General features: G+C 47.5%; 1 protein-coding gene across 2 annotated transcripts in view; it reads left to right on the plus strand.

Moving 5' to 3' along the window:
* The window catches only part of TSPAN14 (tetraspanin 14), a 52,922-nt gene that overhangs the window by 17,262 nt on the left and 9,049 nt on the right, over positions 1–26,611 (plus strand). For both annotated transcript variants that reach the window (XM_061161944.1, XM_061161945.1), the window contains exons 2-4: positions 8,459–8,556; positions 24,219–24,269; positions 25,940–26,086. In XM_061161944.1, the coding sequence (XP_061017927.1) occupies positions 8,476–8,556; positions 24,219–24,269; positions 25,940–26,086 (279 nt within the window). In that variant the 5' untranslated portion in view covers positions 8,459–8,475. The remainder of the gene's footprint in view (positions 1–8,458; positions 8,557–24,218; positions 24,270–25,939; positions 26,087–26,611) is intronic.

The raw sequence follows: 26,611 nt of genomic DNA on the forward strand, positions 1-26,611 counted from the left end.
GTTTTGGTGGTGGAAGCTCATAATGCAGTGTTGGTTAAAAACAGAGTTTCAGACAGGAAGCCAAGCTCTTAGAATCCCAGGCCCATTGGACAGCCCGGTGGGGCTCAGAGCTGGCAGCCCAGGTGTTCCTGGACTTCCACCTGGAGGCCTTCCCAGGTCCGGCGGTCGAGGGCCTGAGAGTCTCTGAGCTCGGAACCTCCCTTCCCCCACACCTGTGTGGCAGGGCTTGTCACCCGGTGATGAGGGACGGTGGGTAGGGGGTTGAGGGGCCCAGCCTAACTCCCGGCTGACTTTGTCGTGTTTTCCCATGGTGAAGAGTCAAACTTCCGGACCCCTGTGGTAGTTGCTGTCACCATGTCCATTTTTGCACTGTTTGTGGCAGACCCTGAGTGTGGAGAGTTGGTCCTAAGGGGCATGGGTTAGAGTAGGACTTAGACACTTCTGACTCTGAGGGTGAGTCGGAACCAAGTGGGGAGCCTGTGGACTTGAGGCCCTCTTTCCCCTCTAAGAGTAATAGTGCCCCTAGGCTGAGGCACGACATGACATCCTTCCTGTGTGTGAGATTCCCTTGGGCAGTGAGGCAGCCTACTGGCCTGCCTTTATGACCATCCCGTTTACCCATTTCCCTTGAAAGTCACCTGTCTCTTCCTAGACCTCTCACCTTGGGCTTCCCTGTTCTTTGGCCTGTGAATGGTCCCCAGTACACAGTGGGCTCTGAGGACCTGGAAAGTCGAAGGCCTATGGTGCGCTGTTTAGAGGTGCAGCAGGGCCCCCAACTCTGTTGGGAATATGGCTGCGCTTCCTGGGGATCGGCCTGTGGGCAGATACAAGTACTGGGAGCCTCAGAGTTCAGGTGGAAAGGTTGAATCTTGGTCAGTGGCTAAGTTTGGAGAATGAGGCAGGGAGGAGCCAGCAGAATAACTTGGTAGAGTTTTAGCTCAGGATATGGGTGGGTGGTGTTGTCAGGTCAGCACAGTTCAACTGGGTTCTTTGCTTGGGGCTCTCACATGGCCCAAATCAAGGGGTTGGCAGGGCTGTGTTCATTCCTGGAGGGAGGATTTGGGGCAGAATTTAGCTCCTTGCTGTTTGTTTTAGAACTGAGGCTGTGTTTCCTTGCTAACTGTCAGCCAGGGCTCCCCTGAACTGCTGGAACTTCTCTCTGCTCTTTGCAGGTAGCTCCTCTGTCTTAGATCCAGCAACAATGCATTGCATCCTTCTGCATACTTGGAATATGACTACTTCTACCCTCAGCTGGGAGAAAGCTCTGCTTTTAAGGGCTCATCTAATTACATTGGACCCACTCAGATAGTTTCCCTATTTTAAGTAAATTGATTATTCATCTTGATTACATCCACAAAATCTCATTTGTCCTTTTATATGGTTATAAATTGTACTTCCTGTTTTTTTTTTAACTTTGCTCAGTAAAAAGATGGCAACTAAGATATTTTTGAAATCTTCCCAGAGATCTGTGTATTGAGTGAGCACGCCTAATTTTACTTTATCCTAAAACCCCACAAAAGTTAAGATAAAGGGAATTTTCAAAAAGGAATCACTCTACAAGGACATGGAGAATGGCAAAGGAAACAAAAGCAAGAAAAAATGTGCAAATCAGGAATTGGATGGGTGAGTGACCCACTTTGAAATGTAGGAATTGTTTCAGGGTGGCTTGAAGGGGAGGAGCCTCAGAGGTGGCTAAATATAAGAACTGTTTGAAGGCAGTTCATGTGGTTAAACCCCTTTCCTTTCTCCATGGTGCTTGGTGACTGCCTCTTCCCTTTAGCAGGACATTGGAGATTCCCTCTACTGAAGGAAAAACCAAGGGCCTGGGAGATTCCAGTTGTTCTTAGTAGTTCATATGAAGAACATCTCCATTCCCCAGCCTTCTATCCCACTTGGCTTCTAGAACTCTGACAGCCAGCCCCTTACCTTCCAAGCAGGAGATTAAGAGCCCTCATTGAGGAACCTGACCGACCTAAAAGGAAAGAACTAAAGATGCTGACAACAGGGACTTTCTACCAGATGGGCCAGCCAGATCGCCCTGCACAGAAACTCACCTGCCCAGGGACTCAGGGCTTCTAGTCAATTCTTAGGCATTTACTTTTAGTCATGAGGATTACCAATGATTGCTAATACCTGAAGAAAGTACCTAACGTGAAAGGAAGCAAAACAAATGGGGCGGGGGAGCAACTTGAGATAAATATTCTACTTGGAGAATATTTTGAAAAAAATTAGACATTTTCTCAGAGAGATAAAAGAAGTACCTATGAAATAGGAATAGGATATTATACAAAAGGAACATTTAGGAAACAAAAAAAATATATATATAAAATTTTTAAAGAATAAGGGCAGAGAAAAATATCAAATCATTAGAATAATTATAAATTTGAAAGAGTTTTCTGGAAAATAGACAAGAAAGATGAAGAAGAGATGGAATATAGAGCAGAAGAGGTAAGGTAAAGAATCAGCTCAGGTTCCCTTATCCATTAATAGGAGTTGCAGAGAAAAATGCAAGTGGGAAAATCACCCAGAAAAAAATTTCCTATAAGGATATAGGTTTCCATATCAGATGGACTCATCAGATGTTGAGCTGAGTGGATGAAGATAGGCCAGTACCCTGACCAGTTAGAGCATTACCTTGAAATGTCAGTGTGCTGGGAAGAAAGGGATGGTCCTACAAGTTTACAGAGAGAAACAACTAGGTTAATACAAAATCAGGAATCTGAGTGGTTTCAGACTTCTCAATACCCTGGAATGTAGAAGATGGTAGGGCACTGCCTTTAGTGTTCTCAGTGGAAATGACTCCCAACCTAGAATTCTATACACAGCCAAACTTTTATTCACAAATGAAGGTAAAATAAAGATGTTTTCAGACATACAAGGTCTGAAAATTTTTCCTTTTGCCTTGAAGATTTCTTCCACAAATGTGAGCAAAGACCGGCTCTTTCATAGGCTGTATCCCAAATGAGGCCAAGGGAGTTCTGGGCACCAGTCCAGATTAAAGTAGCTCAGAAGGTTCCAGGAGAAATTTCTTCTGGAAGAAGAACTAGAAATAGAACATCTGATGTGAGTGAACTTATTGAGAGGAGATTTGGACAACTGACAATTGAATTGAATTTGGGATTGAATATTAATAATTCATAGAAAATTAAACAGAAAAAATGAGAATTATTAACTCTAGAGAACAAAAAGTTGTCTAGGAAAAGTAATCGTGGCTTACATGGCTCACTGTGATGACTCACGTGGTCCTGATAATGTAGACTCTGAAAATTAGTGTCGCCGTGGGTGTGATTGGAGTGGAGATATGGGAAAGGAGTGTGAGGGGAGTGGTTCGGTTACATTTTCGTCTTCCAGGGCAGGAAGTGGAGAGGTAACACCTAACAATGAAAAACCAGGGAAGAGTAATACAAGCATAGCATGTACTGAATTTTCTAAGACATTTGGAATGTTAACATCAAGACCAGCTAGAAGTTAAGGGAGGCCCTGGAAAGGGCCTTGGGGCCAAGGATCTGTTTTTGTTTGTTTTTTTCTCAACACAGAATTTACGATCATTGATTCTTGCAGGGATATGTTCAGGAATAATTTTGAAAAAAATGAAAATAGCAAATCTAGAACACGTGGCCTGTGATAAGGGCAAGTATTGTTTCACAGAGCTCAGATGTGCATGGGAGTATGTGTGCACTGGATTGATTGTTCAGTGTGCTTCTTGTGTGTGCCAAGCTGCTTCAGTTGTATTTGACTCTTTGAGGCCCTCTGGACTGTAGCCCACCAGGCTCCTCCGTCCATGGGACTCTCCAGGCGAGAATACTGAAGAGCTTCTTACTGTGGGGCATCGTAAAAAATTTGAAAGCCATTGTCATTGGCTTCTCACTGCCAGTTCTCTTTGTACACTTCTGAATTGTCTAAGTATTTTACAGTTCAGCATGTGCTACCTTTTTCATTAAATAAAGCAGAGAGATGGAGGAAGAAACAATCTTACAAGTTAATATAATCCCAAAGTAGATGAGCCCTGTTTACAGTGATTGCAGAGGTCATCACACTTGTGGGGCCTGCATCTTCCACCAGCAGTGGCCACAGTTTACATTTTAGGACAAAGGTGGTCATGGTAAGTGCCACAATAGAAGCCTTTTTAGAAAATCACTTGTAAGCCTACGGACCCATGAAGCCATTTTCATGGTTTTAGCTTCCATTTTGACCTCTAACCGCATGCTTACAAATTGTTTCATAATTGCAAGCTAGGATATTTAGATTTCGAATGTTTAACTCATTCTTTTTCTTCTTTTGGTTTCTTTCCTTGAGGCAAACTCTGAGTCATGAGTTTATTGGATTAAGGGTAGGACTTCTCTCTCTCTCTTTTTTTTTTAATTTGAATGTTTGTAACTGTATTGCTTACCAAAGGGTAGTAACAGCTTATTCCACTCCCAGCAAGGTATGAGTGCAACAGCCTCACCATGGGATTGCCAACAATAGTGGTGGTGATTTTGCTAAAATGTGTAAAACACTATCTGTGAGTTGTCTTTAATTTCATTTCCGGTGACTTTGAATAGTTTTCCATCTAGGAATTGTTTTGTTCTTCAGTTTTAGTATAATGCCCATATCCTTTGTCCTTTGGTCTAAAATCAGAGTCTTTTGTTAAGTATGAATTTCTATGTGTTGGACATAGTATTTACCCTTTGTCATAATCACTACAGCTGCAGATAATTTATCATTTGTTTCCTTTTTAATTTTATGTTACTTTTAATTGTTATATGGGAATTTAGAAGCATATCTGTTTTATATTGATGATTTTGTACTTCAGTTAGCTTAAATGTGGATACCCTGTTCTTGCATGTGTGTGTGTGTGTTTACTATTTAGATTGACTTTAGTGTATTATTCAATTCCTCTCAGATTGCTAACCAGCTGTCTTAACACTTAAATAATTCTGACTTTCCCCCTTGTTTTAAGAAGTTGATGTTTGGACAAACACAATGCTTCCTACTTGCCATGTAAACGCTTTATTCTGTTATAATAACTTCTGGAGTTGAGACAGTTTGAGCACTTGGAATTAAATAATTGTTTTCTCTGCAGAAAACACAACATAGCTTTTGGAGAGTTTTCAGTTGTGGTGGTCATTAGTAGCTGTGAAAATTTATTTATCTTCTGTTAAGAAGCAGAATTTTTAGTCTGTGTATGTATTTTAGGGTAAATGCTTTTGGTGTTGATTGAATTCATTAGCTGGTACAGAGCTGAGTTTTGCCTTCCTCTGATGTGACTCTACTCGGGTTAGCAACTATGGTGAGAAGTGAGGGACCATAGTCACTCTGGAGTCATTTTGGCTGACTTCTGGGTCGGATCTGGTTCTAGTTTCAGCACCACCATCCTTGTCACCTTCTGGGGTTCTTTGAAATGTGGGTAACACCTCAGGCTGCTGGGGGAGCACTCATCAGTCTTTTCTCCTTCCTTGAAGTTCTGAAGCTGCCAAGCCAGATGCTCATTGCCTTCATTCTGCCCCAAACCCAAGGCTTTGTGTTGGAGGATGTGGCTTAGGCTGGGGTCCAAACAAATCTCACTGTTACCTCCTTCCATTTAAATTCAGAACTTGCCTATGCGGGGACCTCGATCTTCTAGCTGAAGCTTAAGACCTGCTTCTCTACCCACCCTGGTCCCAGGACAGAGCTGGCAGGTCAAGAGCAAGAGGCAGCTTTTCCTTGCTGCTCCTTTGATGAAGTGTGGTATAGGACCCCTCTCCCCACCTCCTGGTCAGTTGAGTGCCTTCTCTTCCCCTGGGGAGGAATAAACAAGTGGGTGAAGAAAGACTAAACGGCACTGTTTCCCTTCAACAGTTTCCTCTTCTGTGGGTTGGAATTGGGAAATAAGTGTCATTAAAACACCCTACCTCAAGACCTCATAAGGTTATTTTGGTCCAATGAAAATGGTGCAGTGTTCAAGCAAGTGTTCTGGGGGTGAGTGGCAGGCATGTAAGGTGACATATCTGAGTGTGATACATTATCTCATGGATGATTAGCGTGTTAATTTCTGATCATTCCCTAGCATGGACCTGGCTAGTATAGTTCTGAGTGTTTAAGTTACCATGGAGTGAAGGCTTGGGGTTTATATCACAGTTGTTGAGATTCTTTGGGTTTGAACCCTGACATTTATAAAGGCAGAGTTATTTCCTGGTTGAGTCTTTGTGGGGTGAGACCCTGGGAGCCCAGTGGAAGAGGGGGGACCAGATGGTGAGAAAACCAGCCCCCTGCAGAGAACCCACACTCAGAGCACTGGCTTCCTGCAGCCTGCCTGTCAAGGAGCTCCCTCTGGCCATTCCATGTTCTCCCCATGTACCTGGCCGGAGCAGAAGGAGATCAGGGATCTCCACGTGGAGAGTCCGTGTGTCACCTCAGGGTCAACATTTTTCAGAGGCCCTGGGCTAGGGGGCAGGAATGAGGTCTGCCATGCTATGGAAAGCATACAGGCCAGTGCTAATTAGCTGGTGTCTTTGTGGAGCCAAGGTCCAGGAGAAAGAAGGGAGCCTGGCTTTGTTTACTGCTTCAGAGCTTGGAGGAGAGTTCTTTACTATGGTTAGGTTAAATGACTCCAAGGAGCACCCTTTAGGATTCCTGAACTTTGGGGTATTGTGCCTGAGCAGCCCTCCCCAGTCTCTGGGGACCTTAGGGATTGGCCCCATTTTAGCTGAGGCCCTGAGAGGCAGACCTTGCTCAGGGTCAGGTCATGTGGCCAAAGGAAGGACTCTGCCCAAGAGTTCCTGTTCATCTCCTTGCAGCCATCCTGTGTGGCCCAGGCTGTGTTCAGGTCCTCTGTGTCCCCGGGTTCAGTATCTTCCCTTGGTATGTTATGCATGTGTTCACATGCATTCCGGGAGGGGAGTATTGTAGAAATGCTGCTCTGCTGGTGGGACGGGGAGGTGGGGATGGGCTGCTGGGTCACTGCCCCCTCCCTGGCTGGTTTCAGGCCAGGCAGGTTGGGTACTCCCAGCTGGGCCTTGACCATACTCCCGTCCGTCTGGGAGGGAGGGGGCCAGTCGGCAGTGGTGTCCAGTCTCTGCCTGTTGGTTGGGTCTGCTCTGTGGGAACGATGGTGGAGCAGTCAGAGTAGCCATTTCCAGAGGGATGTGGTTTCATGTGCCTGCCTGGCAGCACTTTCTCAGAACATTACAGACCAGGGGTCAGGCCGCCAAGGCTGCCTCAGCAGGAAGGGATTCTGTGGTGGCTGCTCCGTGGCAAGGCGCAGAAGCTGGTCTCTTACTGGCAGCCGTGGGTGGGGTGTCTCCCCACTGCCAGAGTAGCCTTGTTTGTTTTTGCTCTAGGCCCTGGGTTACCTCTTGTTCCTCTCCTCACCCTGAGAAGTAGGGTGAGTTCCGGGGCTAGGCGTGGGCATTTCCAGTGAGCCTCAGATGCCACCCTGAGGGTCAGTTTGAGGCACCTTCCCCACCATTCAGCCACTGTTGGGAGCAGCGGATAGTGGAGGAGTTAAGGGTCCCCCTGTGTTGCCGTTGTGTTTTATGAACACAGTGAAGGTGGACCAGGCCCTCGGAGTTCACTCCTTTTGAGTGCACCCTCCTTTGTAGGCTTAGGACACAGATAAAGGAGAGTGGCCCCACCCTTCACCCTGTGCAGTTCAGTGTTCTATAATTAAGCTTTACTGTAGCCCAGGGAGGCCAAAACAGTGGTCCTGAAGGGTGGGAGGTTAGGCAGGGGAAGGGAGAGTGGGGTGAAGACTGGCTGCTGTGGGTTCACAGGATCTCTCCACCCAGGCCAGGGTGCTCCGCCTTCCTCACCTCTTGAGGGCTGAGCTTGAGAGGTTGTCTCAGAAAATATTAGATGAACAAATGTGACTTCTCCTGACTGGCCACTGTTAGGTCATGCCCAGACTTGCTCTTTCATCTCTTCTTCCCAAACTCAACTCTGACTAGTCGAGCCCTCATTTCTTTGTTTGGTTCCCTCAACTCCTGGTTGCTTAGCCCCAGGTAGCGGTGGGCGGGAAGAACGTGGATTGTGGGGACCACTGTCTCCACCCCCATGTTGCCTTGGTTGGGGTCCTGAACCCTGGGCTTTTTGCCTTGCTGTTGGGGAAGCCACATGACCTTTCTGAACGCCTATTTCACTGTTGTGAAGTGGGGGAATAAATACCCAGTGAAGAGGTGATGACCTAAATGTTTGGGAAGGTTCCCAGCAGAAGTCCACAAGACACTTTTTAGAAATTGCCATTCTCCATTCTTTCAAAATTTTCCTCTTATTCTTTTGGCTGTTTATGGAAAGTTGACTTCACTGATTTTTGTCTAACCTGTAGCTGGCATTGATATTAAACCTATGTCTGGACTACTGAAAAAACACAGGGGGCAATTTGGGAATTTCTGGAGTCTGAATCTGTATTTTGCCTTTGCTCCTTCCTTGGGGAGCAGATTTTGGGGAGATGGTTCGAAAAATTGAACCTGCCATCTCATCACTCTTCCTCTCTCCACAGATCCTGCTTCTCAGAAGATGCACTATTATAGATATTCTAACGCCGAGGTCAGCTGCTGGTACAAGTACCTCCTTTTCAGCTACAACATCGTCTTCTGGGTGAGTGGTTGAAAGCAGCCATGTTCTCTGTCCTTAATTAGTAAACTGTGCTTCTTTACATATTTTGGGTTTACCTGGCCCCTCCATGAAGTGGCAGTCAGGGCCCTACCCTCCTGAAGCCAGTAACAAGTAAATTATAAAATAGACCATAAAGTGCTGTGATGGGGAAGGCCAAGGTGATTAAAGACCAGATCAAGGTGCCTTTCTTCAGCCTTGGGGGTTCAGGAAGGCTTGGGGCTCTGACCCAGATGTGTGTCAGTTTCCCTCCACCCATACTCCAGGAATGCCTCAATGAGACATCAGCTGTAAGGTCCTTTGTGCACACTGGACTGTGGGCCAAGCCCTGTCCTGGTTTCTAGAGATAAGGGTGGACAAGGGTAGTAAAGCCCTGCCCTTGTAATGTTGGTGTTCAACTGGAAGAGGTATTAGCTTAAGAGCCTCAGAGCAGGGAAGGAGAAGCCACTTGGCCAGGGTGCTTGGGAAGGACAGTCAGAAGAGAAGGCTTGTGGGCAGAGACCTGAATACTAATGAATACACAGCCATGTGGGGTCTTGGGAAGAAAGCACTGGGTAGGGAGAGCAACATGTGCAAAGGTCCTGAGGCAGGAATGAGCTTGGCATGTGCAAGAAACAAAAGGAATGCACTTGGCTGGATCTGAGTGAGTACAGGGCATAGGGGACAGAGGTTTGGACATGGGCACAAAGAAGCCAGGTCATGTAGGACTCAATGGTTCCCAGTAAGTAGCTGGAATTACTTTCTGCTCCTTTTAATAATGCTTAGTAGGTTATAAGTTGGATGGTGTCATCTGATTTTGGAAAGATTCTGAAGAGTGAAGGGGTGGGTGGTGGTCCCAAGTTCTGAGATGAAATTTGGGGCAGAAGAGTTAGAATGATCTCCTAGCCAGACACATGGAGTTGTCAGTTTCCTGGAAATGAAAGTCTTGGCCACCATCTGAGGAAAGGGTGACCAGATTATTGAAGGAGAGTGTATTGACTGAGGAGAGGAGGAGTCTGAATATGGAGGTGAGGATGCTAGAGGTGGGACTGAGGAGGAGAGTCCACTCCAAAGTTAGCTGTGAGTGAGTGGCCTGAGATCAAAGGAAGACCAGGAGATTTTTGTGTCATGGAAGTCTCAAGAGGAAGCCCTTCATGTAGGGAGGAGTGGGGTAAGAACAGAATATTGACATTGGCTTTGACAAGGTGGAGGTTGTGACCTTGACCAGATCTGTCCGGGAGTGGAAACCCACCTGGAGTTGGCCCAGGAGCTAATGGGACATGAGAGAGTGGAGACCAGTGACTCATGACAGTCCTTTCAAGGACTCTTGCCTTAATGAAAAGTAGAGAAATTGGATACTAGCTGGAGATGGTCAAGGGGTTAAGAGAGATATCAGATCATATTGGTGGGATTGGTTCAGAGAGAGGCAGGCATTGACTTTGTACAGGAGAACAAGACAACATGACCATATACAGAAACTTTTTAAAACCTCCCTTTAATATAAGCACTCTTTCTGGTGTCTGGGTCTGCAGCTAGTGTTGGGGGGGACCAGATGGAGAATGAGGGATGGGATGAGTGGTCATGATGCCACATTTGCCTCTACTGAGGATTTTGACATTGCCTATTTGGACTGGAACACTTGACAATAAGGCAGACTTACCACAACTTCTCAGCCTTTTGCCCTTGTTTTCCCAGCATCATCTCCTGATGATTTATCCCAAATTTTGGGCTGGGGTTGGGGGGTGAGGTTCTGTCCTGGAGAAACAGGGTGGGATTCAGTGGCTTGGTTGTTTACCCAGGACTTTTCTGGTCCCAGACAACCTTTTGTTAGCAACCACCTCATTGCCCCTGTAGTAGAGCAGTGCTGAACATTTGAGGTGGTTCCTGTGGACCCCACCTAATGGGAGGGCTGTGGCTGCCTCTCCCTGAGATGTGTGACATCCGGACCTGCATCGCTACCTGTCTGGAGGAGAGCCTTCTGGCCCCACCTGGAGTCCCCATCTGCCAGCCAGATGCACAGTTCAGGGTCACCTGGTTTAGACAGGTGGTGTGACCGTTTCGGCCTTGTCCACCCAGCTGTTGTAACCATTAGTCAGCTGGCCAGCTGTGCTTGTTGGCCTTACATCTCGACCTCTGACTCTCATCCTGATTTTTGCATCTGGAGTGAAACTCTCCTGCGGCCGCCGTGGCCGAGGGCCTGGGAATCTCCGTTTCTTCAGAGCCTCTTCAGAACAGATTCTTTGCTCTTGGGAAGTTTTACTAACCTACCCAGTATAATACATTGGCAGCAGCAAATTCAAATTGCAGAGTTCATAAAGTCCAGAATTGTAGCAGGTCAGTTTGGTTATTGAAGGGGGCTGCAGTGTTATCAGAGTTTTGCAGAATTGGCAATGTGTGTGGTCGAGAGCTAATCATTTTTCAGTTGGTGTCCACTGGGGCAGAATGGGATGGAACAAAAAAGAACAGTCAGGAAAACAAGGACTGAGAGCTTGGTTGGGAAAATGAGAGGGGGAGGCTGCCTGGCCCCTCCCTGCTGAGTTCTAGGCAAAGATTTGCTGTCTTCTGTGCAGGGTTTGGAAATGTGGAATGAGGTCTGAGAACTGGGGTGTAGAGCCCTTCGAGAAGTACATGGTGCATGGGGGGCTCCTGGGTGCCAGTCTGGACTCCCATCTAAGCTAATTTCTTTATGAATTGCTCTCACCTACCTGCTGCCTGCTTCACAAGGTTGCTGAAAATGTGTAAAATGGTATGCCTTCTCAGAGGAGTTTTCTTTTTTAAATGGAGAAAATATAAAAATAAAACAATATAATGAAACATTCCCCAACCCCATCCCACCACCACCACCATGCTCCCATCAACTGGCTTCAAAAGTTACCAACTGAGCCAATCTTGTTTAATTTATATCTTCTTCCACCTTGGATTATTTTGCCAGATCGTTTTGCAGAGAGTTTTTGTTTGATTTTGATGAATTAACACTGAGCAGTGGAGCAGGATGACAGCCTGAATGGTGGACTTGGGCTCAGTAGGCGGGTTTGAATTTGAAGAAGCAACTTGTTGATTCTTTGAGCAGTTCTAGGTGCTGGAACAAGCAGAGGTTTTATTTAGCAGGTTGCCCCATCCAGAATTATTTTCACAGTAACATTCTTTGTAGCAAATACCTATAGTACGCTTCTTTAAGTTGTCTCTTTCCAACTTCAGGACCAAGATTTTTCCATGGAAAAATCTTACTGGAGGCAAGAAACATGGATGCCCCAGTATTTGTGTCTGTTCTGAATTGCATGTTTTACCAGGTGAGCATGGAGCTGGGCTTCATGGGGTTTTCGTCACAGGGATGTCAGGGAAATGCTGCCAACACAGCATTTTAAGGACACTAACATTTTTTACCCTTCTTTTGGTTTTTTAAAATTATAATCATTCCTTGGTTGTGTTAGACCTGTTCCTAGGGTAGAATCTCACTTTGACATAGGGAAATGCAAATCAAAACCACAATGAGATATCACTTCTCACCCCTTAGAATGTGTATTATTAAAAACAAGAACATAACAAATGCTGGCGAGGATGCAGAGTGATTGGAATCCCTATGCACCATTGGTGAGAATGGTGCAACTGCTGTGGAGAAAAAGTATGATGGTTCCTCCGGAAGTGAAAAAACTTACAATATGATGCAGCCATTCTCCTTCTGGGCATATATCAAGAAGAATTGAAAGCAGGATTTTGAAGAGGTATTTGAGCACCCTTGTTTATAGTAACATTATTCACAATAGCTAAGAGGCAGAAGCCACCCTGGTGTCTACCGAAGGATGAATGGATAAACAAAATGTAGTCTATACATGCCATGGAATATTCAGTTTCAGTTCAGTTCAGTCACACAGTCGTCTCTGACTCTTTGCGACCCCATGGACTGCAGCACGCCAGGCCTCCCTGTCCATCGCCAGCTCCTGGAGTTTACTCAAACTCGTGTCCATTGAATTGGCGATACCATCCAACCATCTCGTCCATGGAATATTACTCAGCCTTAAAAAATGAGGGAGATTCCTACATGTACTCCCATATGGGTGAACCTTGAGGACATTATGCCGAGTGAAATGAGCCAGACACAAAAGGACAAACACTCTATGATTCCACTAATATGAGGTACGTAGAGTAGTCAGAGACAGAAAGTAGAATGATGGGAACTAGGAACTGGGGGAAGAGAGAGTGGGAAGTTATTGTTGAATGGGGACAGAGTGTCACTTTTACAAGATGGAAAGATATCTGTGGATGGAGGTGATGGTTTGACAATTCTGTGAATGTACTTAATGCCACTGAGTAGTCGTACTTAAAAATGGTTAAGATGGTTAGTTTTATATTATGTGTACTTCACTACAATTAAGTTTCCTTTTTAAAAATGTATTTATTTATTTTTGTCTGTGCCGGGTCTTCATTGCTGCACGGGCTCTTCTCTGGTTACAGCAAGCGGGGGCTACTCTCAGTTGCGGTGCGCAGACCCCTCATTGCGGTGGCCTCTCTTGTTGAGGAGCACTGTCTCTAGGGCTTCAGTAGTTGGGGCATGTGGGCTCAGTAGCTGCTCACAGGCTTTAGAGCACAGGCTCCATATTTGTGGCACACGGGCTTAGTTGCTCTGTGGCATGTGGGATCTTCCCGGACCAAAGACCGAACCCATGTCTCCTGCATTGGCAAGCAGATTCTTTACCACTGAGCCACCAGGGAAGCCTCACTATGATTAAAATTCTTGAAATATCTCACTTTGACTTGCAGAGGAAGGGAAGCTGAGCAAGGCATACAGCCTTCGTCTTTGTCCATTCTCACCCCACCCGATTCCAGAGAGGATTTGGGCTTCCCTGGTTTTACTGAGTGTATCCTCAATGATGGATGATTCCGATGATGCCGGCAACTCCAGGACTGCTTACCAGCACAAACACTGAGTTTAATCTGCAAAGGTTCTAATGAAGCCCTTGCCTGGATCTGTTTCAGAGATGGATTAAAAGTGTAGAACTGAGGCCCCTTGTAGGCACAGATGATCAGCCTGTGTTTCATAGAGAGCCCTCTGCCTGGGGCCTTCTCAGTGACATGAGCCACAGCTTCCTTGCTTGTAAAATGCAGGAATTCGCTTCTGAGCCTCCTGTGCAGCCTGTTTCTGGGTGAGAAACATGGACATTTGTGTTCTGTGACCAGCATGGCTTGAGGCCCCTTCCTTCAAAGTAACAGATGCCTCCCATGAGTAGGGTAAGCATGTAATTTGTGGTCCAAGTCGGGAAACTTCTAAGAATGAAAGAGAGGTTATTAAGAATTTTGCCGAAACAACAGATGTGCCCCAGGCCTGCCCCAGGCAAAACAGGACAGTCCCTAATCCTAACCCTGCCCAAGAGAGGCAAAGCCAGTCTAACGTGGAAGGACCTAACAGCAGCTCCCTGCCCTTGCTCCTGTTTTGGCATCTCTGTGGGTGGATGGTCTCTTTGTCTGACCCTACAATGGGCTGTTGACTCTGGATCATTCTAACCACTAGAGAATTGCCCTTATTTGAGCTGAACTCTGTCCACGTGATTTTGGACCCCAAGGCCTGATCCCCATGCAGATGGTTTCTCTGCTTCCATTTCTTTGTTGTTTAATGCAATCAGAATGGAAAAGTCTAGTGTTTTAATAATGTTTGTAGAATATTTAGCTTTCACTGCTGAGAAGTAGTACCTTTTCCCCTCCCAATTTTATATACTGAACTTTTGTATTTGCTTGGAAGTTCTAGGGAACTACACAAGGCATCCCCAGCTTTACTGTGTTCCCTTCTACAGGCTCCATTTTCCTGTCTGCAGTCACTCAGTTTCACTTGGTGAAAGTATCTTTGTCATCTTGCAGTCTGCATTTTCATATTAGCATCACTTAGGATAGAACATTCCAGGTTGCCAAATAGACTCTCTGATCATATTTTTGAAAATTCCCTTATTGGACATTTAGGTTTTTTCCAATTTTTCTGCTATCCTAGATAACAATGCAGTGATTAGCTTTTGTAACACAGATTCTTGCCTTTGGGGAAAGGACAAGAAATTATTTGCTGGGATAGGTTCCCAGGAGTGAGATTAAATGGGTCAGAAGGTGTGTCCATTGTTGTGACTGGCCTGACACATTTATATAGTCATATTCACCAGAAGGTCTGCCCCAGTTCATAGGAAATAGATTGCCTTATCGTTTGGTGCACACGGGTATGTGTTTGTCTGTGTATTTTTCCATATTTTGGCTTGCCAATACAGAGGGCAAGGATTGCTTAATTATAGACTCCACTTGAACTGGGAGTGGCTGATCCTTGCAGGCCCTCAGCTCTTGATCTCACTGGTTCAGGAGCATCTGAGGCTGGGACCACCAGGAGGAATTTGCAAGGATGGGCAGTATGTGTACTATGATTATTGCCTGGGACATGTGATTATTACACGCTCACAGGGTGGTGTCAAGTCTGAGTAACTGGTGGTGTGTGTAACTCTGCTTCCACCAAATAGTCAGCATGGCCCAGTCTGACGGGGTGATTTGTCATCTGTGGGGGAGTATCCTACTCCCACCTTGTTTATACCTTTCCCCTCCCAGAAATGTGTTTTTAAAAAATCATGTCTATTGAGGTGTAAATTAAATAGAATAATGTATACCCATTTCAGATGTTCAGTTCACTGAGTTGGCAGCTGTATACTCTCTATAATCACCATCACCACAATAAAGATATCAAAGATTTCCATCACTCCTGAAATGGTCCTTGTGCTTTTCTATAGTCATTCTCTCCCCACCCCGCCTTTAGGAACCATTGATCTGCCTCCTGTCACTGTAAATTAAATTTCACTCTCGGATTTGGCTTCCTTTAATTTAGGGGATGCGTCTCTGTTTTTTTTTTTTTTAATTTCATGAATTTCTTTAAAAAGTTAAATTTTTTTTTTAATTTAAAAATTGTGGTAAAACCTATGTAACAAAACTTAGAATTATAAATATTTTTAAGTGCTCAGTTCAGTGGTATTAAGTGCATTCATGTTGCACTTCATCTATCACCACCATCCATCTCCAGCCTGTTGCATGGATTTCTGCTTTTTATTATTTTCCTCTCTTCTATGTGTTTTGGGATTATGCTGTTCTTATTCTGTCTTCTTGAGGTAGAAGGTTAGGTCATTGATTTTAGATCTTTCTTCTTTCCTATAGTGTAAGTACCTCATTTTATTGTGTTTCCCAGACACAGAAGTTTTAACAAACTGAAGGTTTTCTGGCAACCCCGAGTCGAGCAAGTCTGTCGGCACCATTTTTCCCAGTAGCAATGGCTCAGTTCATGTTTCTCACATTTTGGTAATCTTTGGAATATTTCAGACTTTTAATTATTATATTTGTTCTGGGGATCTGTGATTAATCACTATTGTAAAAAAGATTATGAGTTGCTGCAGGCTCAGATGATGGTTAGCATGTTTTAGCAGTAACGTATTTTTAAATTAAGATATGTACATTTTTTTCTTAGTCATAATGCTACTGCATGCTTATTAGACTACAGTATAGTATAAAGATAATCTTTATATGCACTGGGAAACCAAACAATTTAGTGTGACTTGTCTTATTGTGGTGGTCTGGAACCGAACCCAAATATGTCCAAGGTATGCCTGTGTTTGATGATGCTCCATGGTTTTTTGTATCCCACACATTCTGAGATGTTTTCATTTCATTTGGTTAAATGTCTTGTAAATGTATACTGTTTATACAACGCGTCTTTTCTTTCCCTTCCTGGCTTGCTGCAGGAGTTTCTCTTTTTTACTGGGTTCCAGCGATTTTATCATGATGTGTGCTGGTGTGTTTTTTTGTGTTCTGTTTGAAGTTCATTGTGCATTTTGGATTTGTGGGTTTATATTTTTCATCAAATTTGGGATGACTTTAATTATTATTTCTTTTAATATACACCCCATCCCCCCTTGAATTCCTTGTTGTCCCACAGGTCACTGAGATGCTGCTCAGTTTTGTTTTGTTTTTTACCCCCTCCATCATTTAATTTAGATGGTTCCTATTGCTTTCTCTTTGAGTTCACTCATCTTCTGTAGTGTCTAACTGGAAGTTAAACCCATTTAGTGAATTTTTCATTTCTAATGTTGGTTTTTCTGTTTCTAATAGTTCCATTTGGATCTTTTTTTAATTTTCTACTTCTCTCTTTGCTTGTTTTCCTGTAAATCTGAGCATATTTACAGTATCTGTTTTTAAGTCTTTGCTGATTCCATCTTCTCTCTCATTCCTGTCTTCTTTCCAGTTACTGATTTTTTTTTCCTTTTTATAGGTCATGTTTTTGTTTTACTTCTTGCTTATCTGGTAACTTTTGTTTGGATGCTAGATACAGTTTTTCTGCCCGAGTATTCTTTCTGTCTTGGTCAGCTTGGGCTGCCATTACCACATGCCATCGCTTTTGTTGCCTGAACAATCAAAATGTATTTTCTCCCATTTCTGGAGGCTGGAAGTTTGAAATCAGGGTGCCCAGCATGGTCAGGTTCCGGTGAGGGCTATCTTCCTGGCTCGCACGTGGCTGCCTTTCTGCTGTGTTCTCACATGGCAGAGAGAGAGAGAGAGAGAGAAAACACAAGCTCCAGTCTCTCTTCCTCTAATGATGGAGGCTCCACCCTCATGACCTCATGTAACCGCTCTTAACCTCCCAAATACCATCACATTGGGGCTGCGGCTGTTAATTTTGGAGCAACATAACTTTCAATCCATATCAAGTCTTTTCAGTTTGCATCTTTTGTCTGAAATTCATTCTCGCTGTGGTACATAGCTGTAGATCGTTGATTCTCATTGTTGTGGGATATTCCATTGTGGAAACATATTATTTGAGTTACTTGTAGTTTTAGGCTATTAAGACCTGTTGAAGTAATATAGAAACTTATCAGGGTTGGCAACCCGAATTATAGGATGTCCTGGGGTTCACGTGGCTGAGCTGAAGGAAATCCTGTCTAGGTTCATATGGTTTCGGTATGATAGTTTAGTGCAGGACGTGGCTGACTATGACTTGCACGCCAAACCTGGCTCTCTGCCCATTTTTGCACATACGCCTTTTTTTGGAACAAGCCCTGCCCATTTGTTTGGGTATTATCTGTGGTTGCTTTCCTGCTAAGACAGCAGAATTGAGTAACTGAAACAGAGACCTTCCACCCGGCAAAGCTGAAAATACTTCCTATTTGGCTTATGGAACTGCCGACCCTCAGCTTAGTATCTTGTTTTCTACTCACTGTAAATCATCCAACTGTGCCAGCAATGGCAGGGACTGGGGTGGGGGTGAGGCGGGTTTGGGGGTTCCTTCTCGCTGTCGCCTGGGGCTGCTGCCTGTAACCTTCCTCTGTCTTCCTTTCTTTCAAAGGCTGACCAGAGTCAGATCCCTGGGCGGGGCGTTGTGTGCGTGAGCCCCTGTTATCTGGGAGTACAGAGTGTCTGTGGAAGCTGCCCCAGAGCCCTGAGGCATGTCCTTCCCCATCCCGGAGGGACCCCTCGCAGGGGTTCACAGGCTCTGCGGGAAGGGCACACATGCTTCTGGCTTTCAGAACCGCCCTTCCGGCAGGAGGAAAGGCTGGTGTGTGATAACTGTGTGACCCAGGCCAAGGCCCTGACCCGCCCCGGGCCCGTTTCCCTCTGAGATGAGGAAGCTGGGCTCCAGCGTCCCTTCCGGCCCCCAGAACTTCCAAACTCCCACCCAGAAGTGGCTGAGTTTAACCTTTTTTTTTTTTTTTTTTTTTTTTAAAGAAGCAGACCTTTTATGCTTCAGAGTGGATGCAGTCTGGAAGGGCAAGCCCTCCTCATCTTGACCTCAGTGCACTGGCTGTCAGGGCCAGGTTGGGTCTAGGGTCTGTGCCATCTCTGGCATCCTTTCACATGACCACAAGCATCTCTGGTGTTCCCTGGACTTGCCAGGCCAGGATGTCCAGTTCTGGAGAGTGAGTGCCAGGACCATTGGGTTTCCACCTGGCATGATTTATGGTGGCGGAGCTTAGGCAGCAGGAGAAGCAGAGGTCTTTGGAGATCGTTGGTCTCCTCTGAAGTCGAAGAGAGCGATGGTTTTCTTAAATCCACAAGGTGAGTTAGGAACAGAGCTGAAAGTTTTATTATAGCTTTTTCTACTCCTGCCCTGTTTTTTTTTCCATCATCCTTTCCCCACTTCACTTGAAAAGTGCCTCTAGGAGGCACCTATTTCCTTAAACTCTACTCTTGTCTCCAGAAGCCCTGTAAAACAGATGCTTCTGACCTTGTGTCAGGACAAAGCTGTGAGCCATTGGAGGGTGGGGCATAGTGTCTTCAATCCAGCAAATGCTGGTAAGGTCTGAAAGGTCCCCCAGGACTCTGCTCTGCCTCCAAGGCAAGGCAGGGCTTGCTCAGTGCCCCAGAGACCCTCCTTTGACCCAGGAGGGGTCACCTTCATTTTGCAAAGGAAAACAGGTTCAGAGAAATTTCTGGACTCACACAAGTCCTGTCACAAGGAACTTGTGGGCTGGAGCCGGAATCAGGACCAACTGACCCATGCTGTTTGTTCAGCGCTGCTCAGGACTCCTTTGGGTTCCAGTGCTTCTTCCTGGGTTTCCTTCTGGTTCTTTTCGGAGGCTCCCTCAGGTGGCCCAAGGGAGCCTGCCTCAGCTAAAGGAATCTACAAGAGTCAGGGGCCAGCAGGCCAGCAACCTGAAAGCATTTCACGGCTGCTGGTGGTTTGTCTTGATCCTGTGGAGGAAAGGCTCTGATGTCTGCAGGAATTGCTTGAGCACTTTCACACTGAAAAGAAATCTTGCAAGAGACCAGGGCCACTAAATTGTGGGTGATGAGGGGCTGCTTTCAGCCTGCTTGGTGTTGGACTCCTCCTCCGGTCTGGCGGAACCTAGCCAGGTGTCTACAATTCCATCATGTCTGGAACCTGCTGGGTAAAGGCTTGCTCACTTTAGCAAGTTGACTCCATGTGGGCTTCCAGAACAAAGCAGGGCTGGACCAGCCCAGAATGCCCCAGAGGAAACCTCTCGCCTTCTTACACAGGGGGCCTTTGCCTCAGGTCACTCCTGAATCTTCACAGTGACCCCCACAGGGGCCCTGACTGGACACAGAGTGATCCTCCATTGGCTTTACTGTTGCACAGCCTAGAAGCCCCTTCTGCAGCCTCCCACGCCACCGGGCACTGTGACTGCCCCTTGTGGTGGAGGGCGTATGCTGGTGCCCACTATTCGCAGCCGCCCTGTGCAGTGAGATAACGTGATGTCAGGACAGTCAGAGACACGCAGGTTTGTTTCTTGACTTCTCCACCAGCTCGCTGTGTGAGTTTAGGCAATAACCAAGTCATCCTACATCTGAACTTTGCCATTTGAAAAACGGGGGTAATAGTACCAGTGTTGTGGGTGTGGAGGGCCTCTTTAGGTGTATTGTGTTTAACGTAGCACTAGTTACCCAGGAGAGGGTGGTGCTACTTGCCCTGGTGACCACCACGGCGTGCGAACCTGATGGTCCAAGGCTGGCCTCTGTGGGCTTGGCAGGAGTTAGATTCCGTTCTTTGAGAAGGAATTTAATCAGGTCATAGATGAGAAACAAAGGAGGTTACTCTGAGGCTGGAAGGCACTCCCAGATGGTTGGCAGCCAAGAGGACAGCCCAACTACACAGACCATCTGTCCTGGGGAGGGGGGTGGGGGGCAGGGAAGGGGCTCCACAGGGAGCCATGCCAAGCTGGCCAGAGTCCTGGCTCATTCAAGAGGTTGCTGTGTGAGCTCCCAGACAGGTCACTTCCCCTGTCTGGTCCTCCTTCAGTCGTCTTTTCTCTAAAACAATTGTTGGTCCTTGAAGTTCCTGCCTTGGGCCAGTGTTCATTGAACCCATGATCTGGCATGTGACACCCCCACCCCCCCACCTCAGTTCCTGTCTTTCTGCTGCAAGTTAACTTTAGTTCTTCCTTTGAAACAGCATGGAAAAAAAAAACATGAGCTCTTATTCTTGGAGCCCCATTGTTTTGAGAGAAGGAAAACTGGGCTGTGGTGGTGCGGAGCTGGTGTCTCAAGCTGACTGTGTTCAGCGAGAGTGTTGCAGGGGGCAGACCTCCCTCACCATCCCATGTGGTACCTGGTGGTGGGTGGGCTGTCCTGGAAAGTGGTCAGGCAACCCTAAACAAAATAGAAAACATCTCTGCCCTCAGAGGGCAGAGGAGGAGACACAGTAGACAGCTCACGTGGTCTAGGATGAGTACCATGAAGATCTAGCAGGGAGGGAGGTCAGGACTGGCACGTGCGGAGACAGTCTGCACAGGATGGCAAAGGGAGGTGTGTTTGAGGAGGTGAAATTTGGAGAGACCTGAGTGGAGTGAGGGAGGAAGCCAGGAAGGGATGTGGAGGAGGAACATTCTAGGCTAAGGGACTGAGTCAAAGTTCTGAGGCAGGGATGAGGTAGGTGAGTTCAAGAAACAGTCACAATGGTGGGGAGGGATGTCTGTAGGATTCAGCAGAGATGGCAGGGATCGGGGGTGGGTGGGTGGGTGGGTGGGACTGGGGCCGGGGAGCTGGGTTGGAGATGGAGATAATGTTGGAGATGCGGGCTACAGCCTGGCTACCCAGGCCCTTGTGAGCCACAGCAAGGAGTTTGAATTCTAAGTGTAAAAGGAAGGCATCGGAGCATTTTGAGGAGGTGGGTGATCTGATATATGTTATTAAAGGATTGTTCTAGTTGCTCAGGACCTGTGGGGAGACAGTGGGGAGGCCCCTGCAGGGGTGATGGCATGGACAGGTGGGAGCAGAGAGGGTTCTCTATGTATTTTGAAGGTAGGACTAATAGCAGGTCCTAGTAGGTTGAATGTGGAGTTGAGGGATAGAGCAGTCAAGCCTGAGGTCTAGGTTTTCTATCTTAAGAGTAGATGGTCAGTGGTGCCATTTAGTGAGAATGGGAGAGTTGGGAGGAGCTGCTGGGGAGTTGGGAGACCACAGCTCTCTTTGGGGGAGTGTGAAGATTGAAATGTTGCTGGTTGTATTCAGAGGACAGATCAAATAGACATTGGGGTGTTTGACTCGGGATCAGCTGTGGCTGGAGGTTGGGGTTTGTGCGTCAGCTGTGTGAGTTATGACATCATCCAGAGGGTTAGGGGAGGCCAGGGGTCAGGACTAAGCAGTGAGGTTCTCCAGCATTTAGAGGGCTCTGAAAGAGGAGGGTAGGCCCTCAAAAGAGACTGAGGCGGAGTGACAGGGAGAGTGGAAGACAACCATGTGTGTATCCTTCGTGTCCCCAAAGCTGAGTGCCTCAGTGGAGGAGGGAATGACTACTGTGGTGGATGAGGGTGGATAAGCTAAGGCAAAAGACTTGACCTCCCAGCTTGGAAAGAGGGAAGTGAGTCATCAGAGACTGTGAGGAATGGTGGGGAGGGATATCTATAGGATTCAGCAGAGAGCAACTGGTCACCTTCCAGCTTGCTTACCACACAGTGTCAGACACTCAGGAATGGAAGGTCATGCACCCCATCAAGGAAAATGAAGCCCTTTATCGGCTGGCTAATCCAATGGGAGGACTGAAAAGTGGGGGATCGGTGTGATGTGGTGGAAAGAATCTCATGTCAGCTCCATGGCACCCAAGTTCCAGCAGCAGAGGGATCTTTGACCACGTGATACAGTGCTGTCTCCAGTGCTTGAGATGGTACCTAGCATTTGCTCAATGTCCACTGAATGAATGAGTGAGTAAATGAATGAACTAAACTGAGACTTAGGATCTGGGTCTTCTCCCTCACTGCTTACTGAATTGTTACTGACCTGAACTTGGGTTCACTTGCCCAACTTGCAGCAAAGCCAGTTACTTGACACAAGGTTATGGTGAAGGGAAGTACAAGGTTTATTGCAGAATGCCCAGCAAGGAGAATGGGCAACTCGTGCTCAAAAGACCCCAACTCCCCGAAGGCTTTCAGACAAGTGTTTTTAAAGGCAGATGTTAGTAGTGAGGGCCACAGGGTATGTGGTTAGCTTGTGGACTTTCTTCTGATTGGTTAATGTTGAGGTAACAGGTAATGTTTCAGGAATCTGAATCATCAGCCTTTTGGTTCCAACCAGTCTGGGGTCCACACTTCTTGTGGTCAGTGTGTAATCGCCCTCCTCCACAGGGTGGTGGTCTTATTTCTGCCGAACAACTTAAAGATAGTGGCAGATTGTTATCTAAATCCCTTCCGGAGGAATCGGGAGTCCTGTGACTCCTGTGTCATTATTCTAATCATTAACTGCTTGAGTCTGCTCTTTGGAACAGGCAGGGGGAGGGGAGGCCAGCAAGAAGCAGGGGCCACGGAGGGGCTTGTTCCCGGCAAGGTCCCTCAGGGTTCTGCTCCGTTTCAGTCTCCCCTTTTCTTTGATATTCCTTAATCTTAAGGAGAACAGGGGCGGACAAGAAAGGGAATGAAGCTGTGGATAGAGAGATTAATCATCAACTTGTCAGGGAACTTGGTTTCAGGGGGACTTGGGTTCAGAGTTCTCGACCTGGCCTTCTTAGTCCCTGTGGTACTTAGTCAACTTGGGGGGCCGGGGGCGGGCAGATCAGGTCTTGGCAGGACTTTTTCACTTGAAGTCCACAGACTGCTTTGGGAACCTGCAATAAGGAGTCTGTGAACCCTCTGAAATTCCCTCCAAAATACAGGGCATGTGCACATTTTCTGAAAGTGGCCTGTGATCCAGAGGAGGTTGGGAACTCCCGGGCTTTCTCCGAAGGCCTTTCTTCCGAGTCTGGCCTCCTAGGGCTTGCAGTGGGCAGGGAGGCCCTGAAGCTGGAGAACACACTTGGGAAACGTGCAGTCACAGAGAGCCTTGCCCTGTTTTTTATCACCAGGTCCTGATAAATGGCAGCGAAATGCCAGCAGAATATTAGGCAGTTAGCAGAACAACAGGGGGCCACTTAATTTCTGAGGCCAGGAGGTGTTTGCTCTGGAAAAACCCTCCCTGGTGTAGGAAGCTGTGGGGTGTACATGGGGGGGTCTCTTTTTGTCATGGGGCATGTGGGGCACCTTGGCGCCAGTGGGCTCCTGTGGATGAGAGGTCAGGGTTGGGGGAAACAGTTCTGGGGTTAGCACATGGCTCAGTGCAGGCCTCTTAATTCAGTAACATAACCCAGCGTTCCCTGAGCACAGGTGTGTCCCGCCACGTGGAGTGTAAGTACGGTAGGGGAGGAAGCTCAGCCTGGCAGCTGCTTGTCTGTGCTTGGAGTCTGTCTGCAGGGCTGGAGACCCAAGGAGGGTGGCAGTCCTGTGCAGAGCCTTACCTGCACTGGGAGCCCTTGCAGGCATCACAAGGGATGATGTCCTCTTACACACCAGACAGTGCATTAAAGTGAGTAGGGGGCTTGTGGAAGGGGAAAGAAGCAGAGTGTGGCTCAGTGTCTCTGACCCCAGAGACTCTCCTGGTCAGACACTGTTCCGAGATCTTTGTCTCTGCCCTCCCAAGCATGGGGCCGGCTGGGGTTAAAGAACTTTGTCCCAGCAGTCAGGGAAAACAGGTGTGAGTTACCTGAAGAGCCTCACTGTCCCACCGTTCTGCTGGAGTCCCTGTCATCTGCAGGGACCAAGGGGCCGCCTTGCTCTGCCCAGCGTGGACATGAGCCAGGAATGCCCTCTGACACCTGCAGTCCGGCCCCTCCTCTGAGAAGCATGTTCATGGAGCTGGTTTCTGACCTGACTTTCTCTCTCTCTCTTTCCCCTGCCCCTGCTCAGTTGGCTGGAGTTGTCTTCCTCGGAGTTGGACTATGGGCGTGGAGCGAGAAGGTAGGTGTGGCTGTCCCTGGAACCCTGAGCGGCAGTCCACCAGGTTCATTCAGCTTTGTCCTTTCCTCCAAACTCCTCCCCAAAGAGCCCCTCCTGTGCAGGGCAATGATTTGTGGTCATTAACCTTTACAGAGACGGTTCTTGGAAGTTACTTAACTTGTGATGAAAACTCCTGGCTAGCCTGGCTTCCCTGTGGCAGGGTTGCTGCTAGAGACCAAGGCTGGGCCAGTTGGGATTTTGAGCCCCATGAGCATGGAGAGCCGTCTCTTCTGTTTCCAGAAGCCCCGAGTCATCCCGGGGCGTGTCCACAGCTGTGTCCAGGGCAGGCCTGGGGCTACCTTCTGGAGTGGACTCTAACTGTGCCTCTGGAGCCGGCAGCTCCCTGAGCACAGATGTGGTGATTCCTGAAGCTCTCGTTCTCGCCCACGGATAGGACCCCTGAGTCAGGGAGTTAGGCTCTGGGTTGTGCCCCCTGGGTGCCCTGTGCTGCAGGGGCACATCTTTAGCACTCCTGAACCTCATCCCCCAGCCTGTGGAGGACAGGGGAGGACAAGGGGCATTTGGGACTCCTAGGAGGGGACTAGACCGGATGTGAGCAGAGTGGACCTTTGGTGCACCTTTTGCACTGTGAGTTGGTAGGGATTCGGGAGGTGGAGAGGCCAGGCAGGAAACAGTGAGAGCTAAAGCTTTCTCTTAAGCCTGAGGCCCAGGGGCCTCTGTTCCTTCAGTGGAGCCTCTCTTTGCTTCCAGAAGAAGGAGGCAGGAGCACTTAGGTCTGTGGGCTTTGTTGCCATGGCCTTGGGAACTGGATAAGGTCTACCTTTAGGTTTGGGTCCCTTTAAGTGCTTTAAGTGCTTTAAGCGCCACCGTGTGACCAGACGGAGCAGCAGCATCGCAGCCGATCAGACCCGGAGCCTAGGCCTGGCGACCCTGGCTGCCCGGTTCCCGCTGGGTGTCTGGCCTGGCTGCTGTTTGCTTCGTCCTCCGTTGAATCCTGTAGAGCTGCTCTGTCCATTCCGATTGCCATTAGCCAGATGTGACTGATTATATCTAAATTAATTAAAATGAAACAAATTAAAATTCACTTCTTCAGTTCCACTAGGCCTCATTTAAAGTGCTCAATAATAGTACGTGTGGCCAGTGGTTGCCATTTTGAACAGCGCAGATATATATAGGACATCTGCATCATCACAAAAAGTCAGTGGACAGTGCTATCTTCATTTGTCCTTGGTGCATGTGCTGTTCGCAAGCCTGTTCAAGTTGAAGCTGTTTCCATCTCAAGATAATGGCGTTCTCCATGAATAGCATGCAGGGTCAGCCACCAGATGACCAAAGGCCAGGGCCTTTGGGTGCCTTGACCACAGGGTCCCCCAGGGCCCCTTTTCACCCCATCAATAGCCTACAAGCTACAAAAGAAGCATGGGGTCTGCCTGTGAGGAACTGACAGCCTAGATGTGATGCAGGAGGGCAACTGGGAGCTGAGGGAGGCAAAGATCTGCTGGGCCTCTAAGAGGGCAGCTGGGCAGGGGCCATGCTCTGGCCTGGCATTTAATGAGAAGATTGAGCCCCAGAAGGCAGGTCCCTGTCCTCATTTAGTTGCAGATCAGCCCCCCCAGGGCACCCTTGACTCTTCAAGGCTGATGTTACCCTGCTTTCTCTGCCTCTTTCAGGGGGTGCTCTCCGACCTCACCAAAGTGACCCGGATGCATGGAATTGACCCAGTGGTGCTGGTGCTGATGGTGGGCGTGGTGATGTTCACCCTGGGCTTCGCTGGCTGCGTGGGGGCCCTGCGGGAGAACATCTGCCTGCTCAACTTTGTGAGTGGCCCGGACGTGGGGGTAGGAGGAAGTATGGTGGGGGAGGTAGGATGCGGGCTCTGTAGGACAGGCTTAGCCCTTACCTGCTGGAGTGGGTGGGGTGAGGTAGCCACTCTTATAAGCCTGCCCCAGGATCCAGCAGTGAGGGGAGGAGGCAGCCCTCTATACCCTGCTGCCCACTGAAAAAGGTAAGGTTTCGGGAGACAATCAGATGAAGTAGGTTCTCAGCGGGAGAGACGTTGAGCCCTTCTAATTTTCAGCTCCTAGTGGGCAGAGTCACCTGTGCCTCCCTCACCTTTTATCTCCCCGCTGCAGTTCCAGTTGTTTGTTTGCTAATCACCTTTGCCCTTCCTGGTTAAGATCAGAAGATGTCAATAATGTTAGGAAATCTTTTGCCTCCTCCAGGGGGTATGAATCTGTTGGATATACAGTGCAGAATCCTTGATTTTATGGCAGAACTTTGAGTTACTAAGAGTTAGTTTTATATTTAGATACACATTCATTTTGAAATGCATTCAGCTGAAA

Source organism: Dama dama, chromosome 15, assembly GCF_033118175.1.
Source record: "Dama dama isolate Ldn47 chromosome 15, ASM3311817v1, whole genome shotgun sequence".
Taxonomy (NCBI): Eukaryota; Metazoa; Chordata; class Mammalia; order Artiodactyla; family Cervidae; genus Dama; species Dama dama.